This window comes from Chelonoidis abingdonii, chromosome 23 (genome assembly GCF_003597395.2).
Source record: "Chelonoidis abingdonii isolate Lonesome George chromosome 23, CheloAbing_2.0, whole genome shotgun sequence".
Taxonomy (NCBI): domain Eukaryota; kingdom Metazoa; phylum Chordata; order Testudines; family Testudinidae; genus Chelonoidis; species Chelonoidis abingdonii.
In genome coordinates, this window is record NC_133791.1 from 17,092,341 (window position 1) to 17,105,116 (window position 12,776).

Consider the following 12,776-nt stretch of genomic DNA (forward strand, 5'->3'; position numbering starts at 1 on the left):
CTGCACCCCCAGTCAGAGCCCTCACACCCTGCCTGCATCCCAACCTCTCAGCCCCAGCCCAGAGCCCCCTCCCGCCCTCCAAACCCCTCGATCCCAGCCCGCAGCAGGATCACAAATGCAGCTGTTGGGATCCACTGCGCAGCTCCGTGTACTGGAGCTTTTTCTGTTTCTGGTAAAACAGGGAAATACGACCAATCCATCAAGTAACATGGTGTTCCTCTGTTTGCATTCGCAGATAGCAGCAAGTTGGTGGGAAACCATCCACCTGTCTACGGGACACTTCTGCAGGGCCCTGGTAAATCCTGCATGGTACGTAGGAGGATTTGGGGCGAGGCAATACAAGGACATTTGCAGAACGGATCATGAAAATATGTCAGTGGTTATTTGCAAGGCCAAAAAATGAGAGGGAGTCTTTGCAAATGAATGGCCATCAGTGGGTTCTCTGTAGGGCTCTTTCTAGGGCTAGGCGTACAGCTGTACCAGGGGAGCTGGTTTCAGGCATGGTGGAGTTAAAATTTTCCACTGCATTGTGCCATGCAGGGTGTTCAGTGAAGAACTGTGTGTGATGTTGTGACACAGGCGTTGTGAAAGGAGACACCTGATTGGCTGATGTGCGGTTCTGATGCTGCCTCTCTCTCGGGCTGCTCTGCCTGCGCTGCATCGTCAACCTGATCAACCTGATTTATCCAGCCTCTTGCCGTTGTGCCCTATGGAACAGTGCCGCTCCACTGGTGTCTAGGGTCCTCACCAGCCTGTTGGCTGAGCGGATGTAAGGCCTGATCTTATGCCCAGTGACATCAATGGCAAGGCTTCCCGTCTCTTTAGTGGATACTGCATCTGGCCAGTGGTTTCCAAACCTTGGTCTTGGGATGTCTTTGTTTCCTGCCAAAGCAGCTTTGCTCCAGTTAATCCTGTTTTCAGTCCATCAGTGCCAGGAAGTTGAGTGACTTAAGTCTTTTATCAGGAGGGGTTGGATACTTTTTTAAGTAAAACAATATCCCACTAATGATGGAGCGAGCACACCTCTGAGCGGCACACCCAGCCTCCATCACCCACTTGTTGAATTTTCAGACCATTACCTGTGTGGTTTGTCCCAGGCTGCCCCTCCAGCTAGGAAGCAGCTCCCCATGAACGTCTGCAAAGTTTTCTCTTCCTCCCAGCCCACTGTAAAACTCTCCTTTGCCGTGATGCCAGCACAAAATACATCAGTTAAGCAGCTGGTGTGCAGAGCTCACTGCCTGTCATGCTGAGCAAGATCGTCTCATTCTCTCCTTTTACTCCCCTGTTGGTTGTGCTGTATCTATCGTCTCTTACACTTAAACTGTCAGTCCTTTGGAGTAGGGGCAGTGTGTGTTTGTGCAATGCCTGGCATGGTGGGGTTCTGGTCCGTGACTGGGGTTTCTACATGCTAAGAGGGAATACAATCATATCATATCATATATATACAGGTCATCTTAATTAATTAGCCTCTTAGAGCTGGTATGGCATCTTCTCTGTATGTCTATATATACTCTTCTTATGTGTTCCAGTCTATGCATCCGATGAAGTGGGCTGTAGCCCACAAAAGCTTATGCTCAAATCAATGTGTTAGTCTCTAAGGTGCCACAAGTACTCCTGTTCTTTTTACAATCATATAATTCATCTATTTCTATTTTAAAGTCCTCTGGCCTAGTGTCTCTCATCACTACCCTGTGATAGAGCAATTGACCTCTCTCCTATAGGTGTATAATCGGAGCAAAAGGTAGGAAGGAAGATTTGATGGTGGCTCTCCATCACTTCACATCTTTAAATGAAAAGTGGATTCTTGCTAAAAGATCTGCTCTTTGATCAGCTGATTATGGGGCTGATGCAGGAATCGCTGGTTGAAGTTCTCTGGCCTGGGTTGCACTGGAGGTCCGGCTAGAGCAGGGCTCTCAACCTGTTTACCATTGTGGGCCACATCCGATACTACCTGTATGGCCCTGAGGATGTCCCCTGGGCCACAGCTGTGTGCTGATTGGGCCCCGTGTTGAGAGCCACTGGGGTAGAGAAACAGAATGGTCCTTCTGGCCTTGGAACCTGTGCAAATCCCCCATTGCAAGGTAAACGGGTTGAATTGAGAGTATGATGGATGTGAGTTTTTCCCCATCAACTCTAAGCAGCAAGACCTGGGAATCAGTGTCACCCATGTCCAATGGGGCAGTTGTGTGGACTTGTCAGCCATTAGCAGCTGCTTTTAGGTGACCCTTTGAACCCAGTGGAATGAGTCAGACGCTACCTTTGAGAGCAGTGGCTTGGTCTGAACTGAGCTCTGAACTCTCCTGCCTGTGCTCTCTTCCCAGGAGGTTAGTGGTTACCAAAGCAGAACATGGCGGATAATCCTTTACTACGTGTTCTCCGTGCTGACGGCAGGAATCCTGTTGATCGTCTTTCACTGGAAACCAAGCCTGGAGGTCCGAGCAAAGTGCAGGCCCTGTGCTCTGCGGCAAGCCGACTGGATCATAATCACAGTGAGTAAACGTGGAGGAGGAGCAGAGGGGAGAGAGCTGCTGGAGGAATTTTTAGTTTCAGTGCGGGGAACCCCAAGCTGGGGTCTAAGCTCCCTGAACCTCCAGAAGGACTTGAATGAGGGGTCCTGGTTGTGCCTACAAGCTCTGCTGTAGACTGCGTTCCTATTGTCCAATAAATCTTCCATTTTACTGGCTGGCTGAGAGTCACGATGAATCTCAGGAAGAGGGGTGTAGGACCCTGACTCCCCGACACTCCGTAACACCTATGTTCAATTCCTGGCTCTGCCACAGACTTCCTGCATGACCATCTGTAATTTGGCGTGATAATACGCCTTTATTCCCACCCTCTGCCTTGCCTAATTAAATTTATAAATTCTTCAGGGCAGAAGCTCTCATCCAGGGCCTAGTGCGGTACGGTCCTGATCTCCATGGCAGCTGCAGGTATCACTGTGATACAAGTTATCAGCCAGTTACCAGAGAAAGCGTAGAAGCGGAACTCCCAAAGCATGAAAAGTTACGGGGGAAACTGAGGCACGGAGAGACCAAGTGACTTGCCCAAGGTCATACAGGGATTATGTGGCAGAACAGCGACTTGAGCCCTGCACTTATTTTTCCCCAGCAAGCACCCTAAACCCAGGGCCAGCCTTCCTCAAGCACTTGTTTTGAAATTGTGTGTTCCAGGATCAGTTCGGGCAGTGCTTTGTTAGCCAGGTGCAAACTGAACAGCTCGGTGAGGGCAGGTAAGTGGGACCTGTGGATTCACTCCTTCCTGAGTGTTTGGGTCAGTGCTCAAATGATCCCATTGTGATTTTGCCAAGAGAGTGAATTATCCCTCTGGGGCTTGCTATGTGTTCTGCTGTGGAATGAAACACAGTGAAATTGATGTGAATGAAGCTGTGCAAAACTGAATCACTTGAAGCCGTGTGACTTTTATTCCATTTCACGCACCCAGAGCATTGATTTGTATCTGGGATATGAACAAACTCACCATCCCACTGAAACTCAATTAAATCCACTGAATATACGACTGATTATTACTCCAATATCTGTGGTGTCCAAAAGTCAGCGTCTGTTTGAAAGCCAATCAGCTCGGGAAAAATTAGATTGTTTTATTTTATTGTCATAGCAAGCACTCAGTCACAGACCAGAACTCCATTGTGCAAGGCCCTGTACAAAAATAGTTTCAGATATTAGAGCAACCCCTGAATCCATCTGACAAGTGTTGTTTTACATTCACATTTTTCTTCTTTTCAAGGTTTTTTGTCTTCTCTCTCCCTTGTTGCTGTGTGAAAGACCCAAATAAACAAATGAAATGGGTGATACACAAAGCAAACAAACTGGTAAAATAGTTCCCTCTCTCCCCCTTCCTCCCGCCCCCCCGTTCTGATCTTTTAGTTACAGTGATCTTGGGTATAATAAATAGCAGTGGTAGGTTTAAAAAACAACAAAACCCTTTCAGACAGAAGTGTGATTAAATTGATGGTGCCACTTTAATCGCTAGATTACCTGGGTGACATAATGTTGGATCCTGCAGAGCTAACAGGAAAGAAAAGCAGTAGAATACGTTTCTAGTTACTAAAGCAGGCAGATGGGATCCTGACTATGCACAGGGTGCAGATTGGCTGCGTGAGAAGCTGCCGTTTCTACACAGTCATTTTTCAGAGAAGAACCACACTTTACACCTGTATAGCGTTTGCATCCCCAGAGCACTTTATAACAGCTCGCGAGTTTTCAGCTGTGCAGGGATTGCTCTGGGAAACCCTATAGATCATGGATAACTGGAAAAGACCTTGGTTTTATTTCAGATTACAATTGTTCAACTGTTAATTTCTTAGTGGAGTCAGAGCCAGATTAACTCCCCATTCCATGGATTGCCTGCGTGCGTCATTGGCGTAAGAGGCACTGCAAGATGGGCTTGCAATTTGAAAAGCTCTTGGAGTTCACCCGGGTTCCCAAAGCTCTTGCACACTGAAGCTCTGTGCTCAGAATAGCACTTAGAGGCCTTTATTCAGGAGCAGGGCTTCATGACATCACGCTCTTCTTCCGAGCAGCCTCGAGCATCATCCTGGGGCCAGAGCCGATGATGGGAGAACCAGCGTCGCCGTTGGAGTGTTGGACGAAGACGACAGCAGAGACACGGTCTGGCTTCATAGGAAGGAGGAGGTAACGTCCTCTCTTCTGCTTCCTGTGGGATCCTGCCCTTGGGGCCATCAGAACCTCCTCCTAGAGGGGCTGAGCCATGCTGGGGATGCCCCGTCACGTGTTTCTCTCTGTGTTTAGAAAAATGTCGTGCGCTACTATCTCTTTGAAGGGTCGCGCTACGTCTGGATTGAAAGACGGCAGGCGTTCTGCAAGGTCAGGTATGGCATCCATCCTCTCGGCTGGAAGAACTTTTCTCTTCTGTGCTCTGACTGTTCTTCTGCCCTCTCCTTGTCTGTGACCCTCAGTAACTTTGGTTGCATGATAGTAGCATTGGGAGACTCCAGCAGAGACCAGGGCCCATTGTGCTGGAGCTGTAGTGACACCCCAGATCTGTCTTCACTGTAGAGTTAACTCAGGTGAACACTCCGGGTCTAAGCACCTAGGTTGTCCTAGCTTCGGTGTGAGCAGCCAGATGACAAAGCCCTGCCCGTCCTCCCAGGTGTTACGCTCATGCATGTTTGTCGCTTGGACTTCTGGGGGCACGCTCTGTCCCTGGGGCTTTTTGTTGTAGTGAGCTGAGCCACTCTACAGTTCTTTCCCAATGAATTGTGGGAGAACTTGTCTGTCCTCCTGGGCACCTGGGGAATGGTGGGAAGGCACTGGAGGACTGTCGGCGCTCGAGGGATGCAGCCGGCGTTGTTGTTGCAAAACGAGCAGGCGACCTGCCCCCATGGAAAGTGGCTCTTGATTTCTAATCCACACCCCCACCCAGGCCAGGAAGCCTGGGACGAAAGCGCCACCAAACTCGGGTGAGAGGGTTTTGTGTGTGGATGGAAGAGAAGTTGGGGGTAACAACTCAGTAAGAGCCCAAGTTAGCTCTGCAGTGAAGACCTACCTGCCCCCACCCCCAAGGAGCTTACAGGCTGAAGCCCTGATTCTGGCAAACATCCCCAGTCAGAACAACGTCTAAGCCAGTGGTGGGCACCCTGCCGGACGCCTGAGGCCCATCAGGGTAGTTGGACTGTGGGCCACAAGATATTTTGCTGATGTTGACCGTCCGGAGGCTTGGCCTCCCACAGCTCCCGGTGGCCGCGGTTCGCCGTTCCCAGCCAATGGGAGCCGCAGGAAGCGGCAGGCCGCAGAGACCTATTGGCTGCAGCTCCCATTGGCCAGGAACAGCCTGGATGGGGCTAAAAAGACTTGAGTTCATATCCCATGTTGAGCGTCTTCTCCATCTCCTCACCTGGTTTGGTGATGCCACTGGGCAAATAACCTGTTGTTGACAGTGGACGTTAAGAGCAGATCTCCTGTACCAAGATGGGAAATGGTTTAGCAGCAAGTATCATTAGGATCAAGTTTTCATCATTGTCCGTTGCAGAAAGAGTCCCAGAGACTAGCAGTGACTAGTGCACCCCACCCCACGTGTCTGTTTGTAAGACGAAGGAGGCTGGGGGCTTCTAATAACAGCAGTTCACTTTGCCTAGTGTAGATTCACGCTTAGCAAATGTCTCGTGGGTGCCACTGTCCTTACTTAGGTCCATCCATTTAGTGGCAGAGGGTTCGGAGGAGAGGTGTGATTTTGGTTTTGTCTAATGGCGATTGCGTGAAATCACCTTGACTCTAGATTGTAACTTCCCTGGAGAAGGAATGATGGTATTTTCCCTCCTATCTGTTCCCATGGGGTCCTGATCCTGGATTAAGGTCTACAGTGGTTATGATACTGCACAGGTGAAGCCAAGCCTGAGAATAAGCCAAGCCCACCAGAGCCATGCCTAGGCAGAAAGAAAGTGATTTCATAGGCCAGCCCAATGAAGTGGCTTCTTGCGTGCAGCTCTGCAATTCTGCATGGTCATGTAACAGGAACCCCTGATCTGGAGTACGGGGATCCGTCCTGGTCCAGCCCCCAGAACCAGCCTGCAAATCTGTAGAGCGTTCAGGTTGCCACCTCCAACATTGAGGCCCCCAGCTGGAGTATGGAGAGGAAATACATGTGGAGGGATAATTCTTGTTGACTCGAAGCTTTTTACTCCCACTTTGTATATTGAACTGGAAGGGGAGTTCTGCTGCGGACAGTGGTGCCAACCAGCTCGGCTGGCCTGGGCTATGCAGGAGGTCAGAGTAGCTGATTGAATAGTTCCTTCTGGCCTTAAAAATGTCTAAGCTGAACTTTGGTTGGTCTGAAGTCCAAACCGTGACATTTTGAAGCCATCGGGCCATGAAATAAGTCTCTGGTGTTACTCCTGAGGCCACGGTGTGAGTGCTCTGGATCTGGGCACAGAAAAGCACGTTGCTCCACCTCTCCGGGAGGCTTTCTGACTGATCCCCTATCGGAACTTTTCGTGGTGTGAATTTTCAGAATACTTCTTTCCCAGACTCACGTGGGTAGGGCTTGTATAGAGGCTGTTGTGCCCACAGATCAGTTGTGACAACACACCGATCACCCCTTCTCCGTTGTGATTTGAGGTTTCTCGTGGTACTTCCTGACTATGAGATAAAAATCCTGAGCCAAGGGGTGCTTTAAAAAAAAAAAAATTCTTGATCTGGTTAAAAGGATCAGAGGAAAAATTAAACCATTCAGTTTTGCTAGACAGAATCTGTGAGCAGCCAAGCAGTACTATTTCTGTGTGAATGCTGGTTTTATTTTCTTAACCGTAATAGTCTGTGTCAGTTGTGATTGTAGTTAGGTTTTATTGTTCTTGATTGTACCTTCTGTAGTTAAGCATGGAAAATAGTTCAGAGAAAGGTAGCGTAGCCCAGCGGAGAGATCACTAGACTGAGACCAAGGAGTCCTGGGTTCTATTCCTTCCTCTACCACTGGCCTGCTGGGTGACCTGGGGCAATTCATCTCTTTGTGCCTCAGTTTTCCCATCTGTAAAATGGAGTAGTGAGTCTGATCTACTTTGTGCAAAACATATATATATCTTCAAGCAGAATCTGAGCATGGAAAATAACAGCCCCAAAGGTGAATGTTTCAGAAAAAAGTTCGAAATTTGATCAAAAGTCAAACTTTAGTGATCAGAACTTCAAAAATATTTGGAACGTGGCACGACTATAGTCCTTTTTGGGTTATTGTCCTTGCTTAGTTTGGGGACTGAGACAGAGGATTGGCTGCGATTTAGCACAGTTGCAGGCATTTGAAAATTTGAGCATGCACGGTAGACCATTCTTTTTAATCAGTAGGTACGCACTAAGAAAGATGCGTTCTTGTGCATTTATCTGAGTATATACCTCGTGATTCAACAGCTTAGACATTCTGGTAGCGCTCCTCCGATATCTGTTTGAAAAACAAAAAGCCACACCCACCGCTTCGGAAATTAAATGCAAAAAGCTAGAGTTACTGCAACACGAAGACTGAGTTGGGGGTTCACAACCTCTTCAGGGTAATGATTCTTCAGAAGGCCTTTTCATTTGATTACACGGTACATCTGTAGTGCTGGTTTGGGTGGCCTTTTTTAAAACTCCTTTTGCCTGGGTTGAATTCATGTTTTCCTCTCTCCAAATACATGCTATAAAATACGCAGCAAGTGCCCAGTGCAAGAATTAATGTTGCCAGAGCTGCCTTACGCCAGGTTGTGAGCTTTCTGCTCCAACCGGTGAACAACTTCCTGATTTCTTACTGCTTGACCTTGTAACCGTAACGATGCTCTTGTGTTAGCTTTTCACGTTAGAGCTTTAATTCAGCCCTGTCAGATCAATTAATCTGAAAATGTATTATTTCCGTTATTGTACTGTTGAGATCTGCAGGTACTGACAAATGTTGAAGCTCAGTAAGAATCCGGGTGGGTGGGTGTGTGCGTGGGTGGGTGTGCGTGTGCGTGCGCTGCATAGGTCTATAGCATAGAAATGTAGGGCTGAAAAGGACCCTGAGCGGCTGTCTAGTCCAGCCCCCCCCCCCCCCCCAAGCCAGGACCAGGTACACTTAGACCATCCCTGACAGGTGTTTGTCTAACCTGTTCTTTAAAACCTCCGGTGATGGGGATTCTACAGCCTCCCTGGAAAGCCTCTTCCAGAGCTTAAATATCCTTTTGAGTTGAAAAGTTTTTCCCAACATCTAACCTAAATCTCCCTTGCTGCAGATTAAGCCCATTGCTTCTTGTCCTACCTTCAATGCACATGGAGAACAGCTGCTCACCATGTCCTTTGTAACAGCCTGGACATGGTGAGCAGCCGTTCCCCCCTTCAGTCTTCTTTTCCCAACGCTAAACATGCCCAGGTTTTAAGACTTCCCTCAGAGGAGAGGTTTCCTAAACCTTTTGATCAGGTTTGTTGCTCTCCTCTGGACTCTCTCCAATTCGTGTATTACTGTAGATCTCATTGTACGAAGCTAACAGTTACAACCATCTTTGCACAGCTGATTGGTATGTGATGGCACCAGCTTAGTATTGTTTGGATGATTAATAAAACTAAGGGACAGGTTTACATGGTGGGCTCTTTCTTTTAAAATGAGCCCTACCCCTCATAATGAAGGATGTTTGAGATAATATCCACATGCCCCTGAGTGCTGGTCGCCTTCGCTTCTATCCACGTACCCTCACCTGGATTTGGCTATTACTGGTCGTGTGTAAATCCAGGTGTCTTCTTTTTGGTGCATGAAGCAACAGAGAGTCCTGCGGCACCTTTAAGACTAACGGATGTATTGGAGCATAAGCTTTCGTGGGTGAATACCCGCTTCGTCAGACACACGAGTATTCACCCACGAAAGCTTATGCTCCAATACATCCGTCAGTCTTAAAGGTACCACAGGACACTCTGTTGCTTTTTACAGATGCACACTAACACGGCTACCCCTCTGATTTTTGGTGCATATATTTTTCAGTGTCTTAGATGACGGCTGGACCTGTGCAGACATCCATCTCTCCCGGTCAGGCCTCAGCCAGCAAGACCACAGCACCAGGTAAGTACGCCATGGCTTTGTTAATGATTGGGGACGGGTCTGGCTGCAGATCGCGCTGTTTCAGGGAGTGGCGAAGCTGGTTTGGGCAACCAAACGTCAAAAATTTGGCGTGTAGTTAACCTGTGAGACGGGGAGCAGAGCTGTCTCAGATCAGTGCAGGATTTTAATCCCTCCATGCCAACAGTCTGTGCCTTGTGCGTTCTAGCTTGCTTCGGCCTTCCTAAAGTGAAATGCCAAGCACGTGAATTTGGAAGCTGGCTGATCAGCCCGGAAAGCTCACGCAGGTGTCAGTGTAGTGTGACCATATTGAGATTTCCCTTTCTGTCCCTTGCACAAGGGCCCAGGTTTGTGCAAAGCCCCATGGACAAATGTTCATGGCCCCTCGCAGGTCTTCTCTGAAAGATTTCACCTGCAACAGGATGATGTCCCCTAATGCCCTGCCGGGGCTCTGTCCTCTATTCACCACTTGCTGAATCCCCAGCGCTAGCTTCGGAGACTTTCCCTCCAGGAGCAAACCAGGCATGACCCTATGCGCTTGTGTCACCTAAAGAGATCACTGCCTGGTGTGACCGCCTGCACCGTAGATCGGCTTTTGGGTGACTGATGCCACATGCCGGAACTAGCAGGTGGGCTCTGCAGTGTTTTTCTGCCGAGGCGGCACATTCTGAGCCGCAGCTCCTGCTATCCCAGCTTCGTGGGGGCTTTGTCGTTGACTTAAGTGAGCACAGGATCCAGCCCTGATCCAGCTTTATTGTTACTTGTATGGTCCCCCAAAATGTGCCCAGGTACTTCAGCTGTCCATAGAAAAGCCACTTTTCTTGCCCCAAAGAGCTCTCTCCCTGCTACCTGCTGTTACGACCAGCAACAAAACTTGGGTGGGGAGAATGACAGCTGTAAAAAAATTCGGAGATGTGGCTATTTATGACTGTAGAGTACATGCCTTGATGACTGGCTAGCGATACAGATGTGTGTCTGGAGGGAGGGGTGGGAGACCTCTAAAATGGTCATTCAACTTTCACATCAGTTTTTTGGTTTTTTTTTTAAAATGATGCAGTAGCTTGGGTGATGTGAATAAGAATGCCCTAGCTATTCCATGGAGACCACAGTGTTAATTTCACTTGTATCCTAACCTACCCTGAGAGTGACACCCCCCTCCAGAGGTCAAAGGGCTAGTGACCAGTCTGTGTGCCCCTTTGCCCAGCCACCGATTGGCATCCATCTTAACAGCTGCCTGACTTAGCTCCTGGTGTGATGTATTGTGATGGCTCGGGGCCCCGTTGCGCGGGTGTTCCCAAAAGTGTCAGATTCTCTTCTCACACCCAAACAATTTATGATTTAATAACCCACTAGATGCACCCATGAGTTTAACCAGCAGTAGGAGGGCATGGGGGCCAGGGGTTATAGTAAACACCAGGAGGTCGCTGAAGACATCTGTGTGCACAGCTGGCTGGCAGAGAAACTTCCCTAATGGCGGTAAACTGACTCCCCTATGCTCTGCTTGAAATTTATACCGCGAGCCAGGGGTGAGATCTGGGCAACGTGTAGCTCGTTTAACAGGAAAGTTTGAAATTCCAAGTCTTCACCTAAAACCTCTGACTTCTGTTCTGTGTTTCCTGCACAGGAGAAAGGTCTATGGGCCAAACCTGATTGATGTGCCGGTCAAATCCTACTTCAGGCTGTTGGTGGACGAGGTACAAAGCTACAAGACGTAACGTGGCTGTTGCCTTCTGCAGAAGGGAGAGAGCAGCTTTTCCCTATTCAGACCTGGCAGAAATAGGCTCCATGTCAGCCAGGTCTGGAGGGACCAGATGGAGCCCTCTGTGAAGCCCCTTGTTAAGGGAAAACCCTGCTAAACATGTGCTAGGGCACAGGGGCCTAGTGGCTAGGGCTCCGGACTAGATGTTGCAAGTCCTGGGTTTTATTTCCACCTCTGCCACCGATCTTTGGGTTGACCTTGGACTCGTTGCTTCTGTTTTCCTGGAAGACTGGAGAAGTCCCTTTCTGAGCTCCGGAGGGGTGGAGATACTGACTCGCCAACAGCAGGACGAAGACCATTTTAGCAGATGTCGTTTGGCCAGACTTGATGGGCGTTGTGAGACGTGAGAGGCAGGGGAGCCAGGCCACGGCAGGTTACGATTAATGGCCGGCAGGCTGCAGTATCTGCCATGGACAAGGGCTGTAGCATCTCCTAGCTCAGACTGGCCCACGCCCGTCGGTAGGTTGAGAGATTGCTTGAGCTCTGTGCTCCCCACCAGCAGGCGAAGACCAAGGGCTGTGACATGCTCTGTCCAGCAATTTCCCAGCACTGCCCGTAACACCTCAATCTCCCTGTCTTTCAACAAGCTGCCATGTACTGAGTCTGAGATGTTCTTTGTATACTGATGGCATCAGCCGCCGTGCCCTAAAGGCCCCCTGCTTTCTCTCTCTTTCCAGGTGTTGAATCCCTTCTACATCTTCCAGGTTTTCAGCATCATTTTGTGGCTCTGTGACACTTACTACTACTATGCTGCCTGCATATTCGTCATATCTGCAATATCCATAGGGCTATCTCTCTATGAGACTAGAAAGGTGGGTGTCTGGCCTTTTGGGAGGGGAGGGACAAAGGGCTGCGTTCTGCTGTCCACTCCACATTGCAGGGTGACGCCAGGAGGCTGAGCGACTCCAGCTCTGTACCTGTGGAACAGAAGACTGGCCAGACTGAGTCGGACCAATGGTCCATCTAGCCCTGTCTCCTGTTTCTGACAGCAACCAGTGCCAGGTGCTTCAGAGGGAATGAACAGGACGGGCAATCGAGTGATCCATCCCCTGTTGTCCACTCCCAGCTCCTGGCAATTGGGCCAGGAACCAGGGCCGGCTCCAGGCCCCAGCGCGCCAAGCGGGTGCTTGGGGCAGCGTGCCGCGGGGGGCGCTCTGCCGGTTGCCGAGGGGTGGCAGACGGCTCCGATGGATCTCCCGCAGGTGTCCCTGCAAAGGGTCCGCCGGTCCCGCGGCTCCAGTGGAGCATCCGCAGGCACACCTGTGGGAGGTCCACCGGAGCCGCGGGACCGGCATGCGGCAGAGCGCCCCCTGCGGCGTGCCACCGTGCTTGGGGCAGCGAAATGGCTAGAGCCGGCCCTGCCAGGAACACCCAGAGCATAGGGCTGTTTCCCTGACCACCGTGGCTAAAAAACACTGGGAACAGTGGCTTGGGGCCAATTTTATTTTCTATGGGACTAAGAGCTCTAGAGAAGTATTCCCCATTCTTCCTGCAG

General features: G+C 49.7%; 1 protein-coding gene across 6 annotated transcripts in view; it reads left to right on the plus strand.

Moving 5' to 3' along the window:
- Positions 1–12,776, plus strand: part of ATP13A2 (ATPase cation transporting 13A2) — an 82,654-nt gene that overhangs the window by 36,626 nt on the left and 33,252 nt on the right. For all 6 annotated transcript variants that reach the window (XR_012654758.1, XM_075060165.1, XM_032787571.2 and 3 more), the window contains exons 2-9: positions 236–309; positions 2,322–2,489; positions 3,171–3,229; positions 4,541–4,652; positions 4,770–4,849; positions 9,448–9,525; positions 11,147–11,216; positions 11,959–12,093. Coding sequence is in view for 5 of the 6 variants with exons in the window: in XM_075060165.1 (XP_074916266.1) it covers positions 307–309; positions 2,322–2,489; positions 3,171–3,229; positions 4,541–4,652; positions 4,770–4,849; positions 9,448–9,525; positions 11,147–11,216; positions 11,959–12,093 (705 nt within the window). In the remaining variant the exon portion in view is untranslated. The remainder of the gene's footprint in view (positions 1–235; positions 310–2,321; positions 2,490–3,170; positions 3,230–4,540; positions 4,653–4,769; positions 4,850–9,447; positions 9,526–11,146; positions 11,217–11,958; positions 12,094–12,776) is intronic.